The 7,654-nt window shown below is 46.6% G+C and overlaps 2 protein-coding genes across 2 annotated transcripts; both read left to right on the top strand.

Annotated features, from left to right (window-relative positions):
* Positions 1-1,599: 1,599 nt before the first annotated feature.
* UCRPA7_441 (putative manganese lipoxygenase protein) lies at positions 1,600-3,660 on the top strand (the record flags this gene model as incomplete). The annotated part of the gene is made up of 6 exons (XM_007913037.1): positions 1,600-1,608; positions 1,899-2,312; positions 2,383-2,971; positions 3,031-3,068; positions 3,117-3,512; positions 3,562-3,660. 6 exons carry the CDS (start codon positions 1,600-1,602, stop codon positions 3,658-3,660), a joined length of 1,545 nt encoding a protein of 514 aa, XP_007911228.1.
* A 2,768-nt stretch (positions 3,661-6,428) lies between these two features.
* Positions 6,429-7,258, top strand: UCRPA7_440 (putative alcohol oxidase protein; the record flags this gene model as incomplete). Its single annotated transcript, XM_007913036.1, has 2 exons — positions 6,429-6,613; positions 6,664-7,258. 2 exons carry the CDS (start codon positions 6,429-6,431, stop codon positions 7,256-7,258), a joined length of 780 nt encoding a protein of 259 aa, XP_007911227.1.
* Positions 7,259-7,654: the final 396 nt, after the last annotated feature.

Below are 7,654 nucleotides of genomic sequence, written 5' to 3'. Positions count from 1 at the left end.
AAACATGCACTCGATTATCCACTTCTCTTATATCACCGCGCGGTCCGTATGTTGATACAGCCCTTCCTTGCCATTCTCCCTGTATCAGACCCATACTATTCTCTTTGTCTAAGTGCGGCAGGGAATATTTGCCAGATGCAGAAACGACTACACCAAACAGTTGGGTATGGACACAGTTTCATTGCAGTACAGACCATTTTCGTAGCGGGTGTGACGCTCTTGTATGGCTTATGGACACAGACACACCTTGTATGGTCTGTCACGCTTGCCAATGACTTGCGAGCATGCTCACTCGTACTTTTTGTCATGAGCGAGCGAGCGCCATGGGTACGCAAATATCGTGATGCGTTTGAATTCCTGGCTGATGCAGCAATGGAGAAGCTCCGGAGTGGCGAGTCAAGCCTAGCTGAGATGGTGAATGTGGCACAAACACAGACACAGAGAGGAACCTACGACACCAGCCATGTTGAAAATGTTGCAGGCATGGATTCCATGGGAGGATCAACCTTACACTCAGGGCCCGAATCTGCGTTCTCTGGCAACAACGCTCTTGGCGAGGATGCCGACAATGTCTGGCGTCTTGTGAGTGAATTGGCCAATTGGATTGACCAGGATCAGGATGCAACGCCGGTCTGGATGCCCAACTTTGAAGCAATGCAGAACATCTCATCCAATGAACCATTCTGAATATGCCGCCGAGTAGGATACATCTGAAGGCGACCTTTAGCCACGATGATTTCAGGTACGCTGTTAAACGACGACGTCGGATTTGGTTTTCGCGTCAATTATCGTGCTTCTTCGAGTTCTCAGCGTCCCCACAATGGCACTTGACCTAGTACAGAATTATGCTCACTCTTCAATCCAAGGGGCTATTATGGGGCAGAGTGCTGAAATCATTGATGATGCTGAAACTCCACTCCTCCAGCACGAAAAATTAAGTAATTAGAGCTTTCGTCTGATCCTTTATGGCACAGATGTGGCACAGATGTGGCACAGCCATGGTAACGCTGCAATGTACTAGAATCGCATTTCTGTGCATCTTGCAAATACATCAAAAACATTCTTCATACCCAGTTCTGGTTGATGAACTTACATAACATTTGCATCATAGCTTCTTCTGAACGGAATGGACTGTTATCTTGTCGCGCAGTGATCTTTTGGCACGAATGAGCAGAGCCGCGACGTACACACTGTAAATCCGACTTGCTGGGGTAGATACATCTAGCGCTTTGTTAGTAGATCCTTGCGGCGAGTGATGGCCCAAGTACTTCGCCGCCCCAGACCTATTTATAATCAGCCTAGCTAGGCTTCATTGGTTGTCTACCGTACTGTCAAAGCTGAGCACTGCCACCTGTTATGTAAAGTATTCCATTGAATTGTCTGGTAAAGTCTTCCTTTAGCGTTGGTCACTTCAAAGAAGGTCTACCGGGTCTCGGATCGAGAGCCTCGCAGTAAGATCAACTCTTTGGTGATAACTCTCATCTCACTGTTGACTCCGGTGAGAAAGTGAGGCGAAATTGCGTGGTCAGCATAGCACGAGACTTCTACCGGTCCCGGTACTTTCCTCACTGTGCAGCCTGTGCCCCTTACTACTTAACAATGCCTATTGTGAGTAATTTATCGCGCCGTTGATCTCTTCTTCAAATGATCGACGGTTCAACTTGCCGCAATCCTTCGACCCGCCGCAGCGCTGGGTTAGCCTTACCCGTGCCCCATTAGACCCGTGATGCTGTTAGCATGTAAATTTGATAAATATCTAAGGGGAGAAGGGGGAAGTAGACTCGAGCATTGTAGACTACATTCGGCAACAATTGCACGCCTTCGTTCGAAACGAGTGTAAACACGCTCCCCTTGCGCTTGAAATGGCAAGGACAGGCTTGCTAGCATGGCTACTTCAGATCGTCTTGGTCTCAGCCTCAGCCATTCCAGCTGTGACGAAGACAGAGCGTGATTCTCCTACCGACTTGATTGATGAGTTGGTTGGCGATATGCTGGCTAGGTTTCAGAGCAGTGTGCCGATTCCGTCCGAAAATGGCACCAGCCTCTTGGCCCAGCTCCTGAGTGCTCTTGAGGGAGAATCCTATAGCATTGCTACGGAATCATCTGATCCCATTATCAGGGCGGCAAACCTTGATATAATACGGGATGCCTTCTTGTACGGTGATGCTGTTGGAGGCGGCCCATACTACCCATCCGGTATACTTGGAATCGCAAAGGATGTTCTGGACATTACCAACATACAGCTTGATTTGACTCCGCAAATTTTACTCGCTATTAATGACAGCAAGCAAGCTATACTCGATGCTGCTAAGGTAAGTAATATCTGGCGAACTGCATTCTTGACAAAAAAAATTCTATAGCTGGTTAATTAACATCAAATAGTACAATGGCCTTCAAACATTGGATGACTACGTGACGCTGTATGATGGCGAATGGATCAATTCTTTGCCGAACGGACCGGATCTAGGTGTTCAGACCAACTATACACAAGATCTATTCTTCTCCATGCAGCGACTCTCGAACAGCCCATACCAAATCCGAAGGTTGAGGAAAGGTTCGGACGAGCTCGAATTCACAATTGATACCACAACCGCTAGCGAAATCTCCGGCATGAGTCTAGAGAAATTGTTGGAAGAGGGTCGGCTATTCTACGCAGATTATCGAGACCAGATAGGATTAGAGTCTACTGGTCGATTCGCTGCTCTATGCGATGCGTACTTCTACATTGACGCCACCTCGGGAGACTTTTTGCCTCTGGCCATTCGCACCAACGTCGGTTCTAACCTGGTATACACACCCCTCGATAGCCCCAACGATTGGTTGCTGGCAAAGATGATGTACAATGTCAATGACTTTTGGTTCGCTCAGTGGAATCATCTCGCTGCTACACATGAAGTTGTGCAAATAGTTTGGATGGCAGGTATTCGTTCTTTGAGTAGAGAACATCCAGTCTATGCCATCTTGAACCGGGGTAAGTTGTAGCACCAGTGAACGGAATGGTATATCTGGAGCTGACATATTTTGTCATAGTCACGTATCAACTGTTTGCTATACAGATCTTAGCAGAGGTTTGGAACCCGCCGAATCCAACTAAAATTAAGCTAACTCAGATGTAGGCTGTCTTGTTCAATTCAGGCGGAGCTGTTGACCTTGTCTTTCCATACAGCGGACAGGCCGCAAAAAACTATACAACCAATCGTTACAACAATGGCGCAGGACAGTTCAAGGCAAACTACTTCAAGACTGATCTCAAGTCCCGTGGTCTGATCGATTATTGCCATGGACCTCGTATCAAGAACTTCCCGTTCTACCAGGATGCAGGGGTCATTTACGACGCCATTCACACGTTCATGACTTCATTCGTTAAGTCATACTACAGCTCGGATTCTGAAGTTGCCTCCGACCAAGAAATTCAAGCTTGGGTGGAGGAATGTAACGGTGCCGCTCAGGTGTTTGATTTTCCTTCAGAGATCTCTTCGATCGACACACTTATTGATGTCCTCACACACGTGGTAAGTTGTCTATTCAATTTCGAAGTCCGAACACGTTTACTCATACTAGCCAGGCGCATCTGGTCTCATCGGCACATCACGCAGTCAACACGAACGAACTTCTTCAAGTCTCGAGCACATTGCCATTCAGTCCACCATCTCTCTATAGCTCTCCGCCGACGGAAAAGAGCTCAGACACAAACCTCATCGAGTTTCTACCACCCCTGGAAAAAGTGATCGAGCAATTCCTCGTCGGCTCACTCTTTGCGCGCCCGCTTCTCGTAGGCACCAATCGTACCATCAGCCACATGTTCGACGACCAATCGGTGCTTAGCCTGATGAACGAGGAGACCCGAGTGGCAAACTCTGTCTTCATAAATACCATGCAAGAGTTCAGCGCCCAAGTAGCAGGCAGAACTTTTGATGAGAGTGGCTTAAGTCAGGGCATGCCTTTCGTATGGAAGGCATTGGATCCTAATGTGGCACCTTACTCCATCGTTGTATAAATATCTATTCAGTATTCTTTTGTCATAGACCTCACCGAGTATTCCATGTACTGTATCATGAATCAATGGATTGATCTCAACATTGTGTCATCGATTCAAAGAGCAACTAATCGCGTCGAATAGGCGCGGTGACAAGTAGACTCGGAAACAACGTATTGGAATTGTATGCCAGCTAGTCATAAGCTGATTTTGGTGTGGATTCTTGGCCTGATTCATCTAGACATTCTAGCAGACGGGCCTTTCTATTAATCTATCTTCGATGACAATGAAGCATAGGCCGAAGAGAAAGCATCCATGACTAAGATGTCAATTGCAGCACTGTACCGCTGGTGTGATTCGTAGTGTAATATGGATATCTGAACACTAGTACTGAGGCGACTGTTGAGCTATATGAATGACAAAACTGTTGAGCATCTCCCTCAGAAGCTGGATTGTCAGCAGCTGGATGATTGCGTTGACTCGGACATTTAAAGCTGTTATCCTCTTTTAAAGCAAGACTTTCTCATCTAGGCTGGAAGCTGACGAATGAGTTTGGTTGTTCTTTTGAAACCTTAAGGATGAACTTTGTCAATTCTTTTTGATAGATAGAATGTATCATGTAAACGTGTTATACGACATATTCTGAAATGTCGGACTTAAAGCGCTCCGGTTCATGATCATCGCAACCCTTCAACACTACACCGACTTGAATCCTAGGTTCTAATGCGCTAAGGCGTTTTTATGGGAATCCAGCTGAATATTCTACATAATTGCTCGCAAATATCTACTAATTGTTGAAGAGTATGTGTCTCGGCGAATCAACTTGTCAAAGGATCCATTTTACAGTTTAGATCTCAAGTCTAGGGGGAAACACTTCTTTGGTTTTGATCAATGGTTGGACCCAGCCTTTTCGAAGTCATTAGGGTGATGTCAACTACTACGTTTCAGCTTTTCGCTTACCCTAATTTCTAGCTTTTTGTATTGAACCCACTTCTTACTACAAATGGCTCGAAAATCCGCACATCACAAAGTATGGGGGCGAATCCTCCAGCATTTTCAATGGCATATAACGATTTCAACCGAGTGTATTCGCGATTACGACTTACGCGTTGCGGGCAGTAGGATCTCTTCTGTGCCCCATTCCTTCATTCTCTTTTCCGACTTGTTCAATAAATTTGACGGTTGTCCCGCCTCACTCTACAAACATGAGTAGTGCAGCAAAATCTTTGCGATTCTCGGCTCACAACTTGAACTTTTTTGAACTTCTTACAACTGTGAAAGCAATCTAAGGACATCGTTAGTCCATTTAATCAGCATTGCAATGGGACTCTATACCAAGTTGCCCGATGGCATCACAGAAGTGGATATTATCATTGCAGGTGGTAATAACAAGCCCCCCTTGTGGATCAATTTGCATAAAATAACTTTCTGCAGGTGGAACGGCCGGATGTGTCGTTGCTGGGAGATTGGCAGAGGCTGATTCTAGCTTGTCCATTCTAGTGATTGAAGGCGGCACGAACAATGACATGCCTAACATATCAATCCCGGCGCTATTCATAACCCATATCTTGCCAACCAGCCAAACAACAGTTTTCTATAAAGCTAACAAGGCGAAGGAGGTGGGCGACCGGGAGCTGGTTGTTGCAACTGGAGTCGTCCTCGGCGGAGGCTCATCTACAAACTTCCTGATGTATAGCCGAGCACAGCGCTCAGATTGGGACTCTTGGAAAACACCTGGATAGTCAGCTGATGAAATGTTGCCATACTTGAAAAAGGTATGGTGTTGCATTCCTGGTGTGCTGAAAGCAAGAGTTGACTTAATAATCATAGCTCGAGACATACCACGGCCCAGGCTCGAAGGATCTTCACGGAGACAATGGCCCCATTCAAGTCAGCCGTGGCACGTACTGGGTGCCCAGATTTCAGGACGATTTCATTGCCGCAGCTGCCAAGTTTGGATATCGTGAGGTGAAAGATTTACAAGATTTAGATGCCAATAACGCTGTAGCTCGACCGTTGCGATATATATCTACAGATGGCAAACGGCAAGACGCGGCCTCGTCTTATGTGCATCCCAAGCTACAAGATGGCAAGCATCCAAATTTGCATGTTCTGGTTGCTTCTCAGGTTCTTCGCATTCTATTCAATGATAAGAAAGCCGTCGGGGTAGAGTTCAGGCCTAACCCTGGCTTCACCGAGGCACCACAGACCGTTCAAAGTGTCAAAGCACGAAAGTTAGTTGTCCTCTCGTGTGGTGCTCTTGGCAGCCCATCTGTATTGGAGAGATCTGGCGTGGGCAGCCTAGAGGTTCTAGAACAGGCTGGAGTTCCACAATTTGTTGAAGTTCCCGGAGTTGGCGATAACTATCAGGATCATCATCTCTTCATGTACTCTTATCGGTCAGACTTGGCCCCAGATGAGACGCTAGATGCATTGATTGGCGGTCGGCTTGATGTTTCGCGAGCTGATCAAGAACCAGGATAAGCGACTGGGCTGGAATGCACAAGATGTTGGCTACAGAATCCGGCCAACTGACGACGAGGTCGCTGCCCTTGGTCCAGCGTTCCAGGAAGCTTGGGATAAACACTATAGGGATTTCCCTGACAGACCTTTGGCAATAGGCGCTGCTATAGACAGGTAAGATATGATCAGTGGCACTGTAGATAGAGCGTACTGACAAAATATAGCTTCACAGGTGATCCAAGCATTCTCCCTGTGGGGCAATATATCTCTGTATCAGCATTCACGACATACCCATTTTCCCGTGGGTACGTACATATAACGGGACCGGCGCTGGAAGACGAGCTTGACTTTGAGACCGGATACTTTGCTGATGCTGGTGGCAACGACATCAAGAAGCACATCTGGTTATACAAGAAGCAACGCGAGATATTCCGACGCATGCAACTATACCGAGGCGAAGTGGCAATATCTCATCCTCCTTTCCCAGAAGGATCCGAAGCTGCATGCAAAGAGCTTGGTGCACCTCTTTCAGACGTGCAAGATATCAAATACTCGGCTGAGGATGACGCAATACTTGAGAAGTGGCTCCGAGAGCGTGTTGAGACTACCTGGCACTCTCTGGGGACCTGTAAGATGGCGCCACTTGAGAAGAAGGGCGTCGTAGATGCAAACCTCAGTGTGTGGGGCGTTCAAGGGCTGAAAGTTGCCGACCTAAGCATTGCACCCGAGAATGTCGCTGCAAATACCAACAATACTGCATTGGCAATAGGCGAGAAGGCGGCAGACATCTTCATCCAAGAGCTTGGTCTCAGGAAATAGCAGACATGAATAGGAATCAATCAACGTGATACAGAAGCCTTTTGCATGAATCATAATATGATACGTAAGATGCATGTTGGTCCTGCTTGCTTACTTGGCCATTAATCACCTGGTCTCTTTTCTCTTTACCTTTGCTACCTTTTCATCTATGTTGTTTGTGAGTCAGCGTGTATCTATGAACACCGAGATCAATTCACCCTACTTCTCAACAGATCACTCTGATGATTGAAGCAACTGATCAACTGATAAAGAGTGCAAGGATTTCGGTCAACTTCTCGACTTCATTTGTCCGTCCGAAATGATGCTAGTCAAACTAGAGCGACAGAAGAATTCACACAAAGAAGATATACAATCGTCAGAACCGCACACCATGATATAGAAGATAAGACAATTCCC

The sequence above is a fragment of the Phaeoacremonium minimum genome (genome assembly GCF_000392275.1).
Source record: "Phaeoacremonium minimum UCRPA7 unplaced genomic scaffold PA7_03_scaffold_33, whole genome shotgun sequence".
NCBI lineage: Eukaryota > Fungi > Ascomycota > Sordariomycetes > Togniniales > Togniniaceae > Phaeoacremonium > Phaeoacremonium minimum.
Note: the sequence above shows the minus strand (reverse complement) of the source record. Positions and strands in the feature narration are given on the sequence as shown.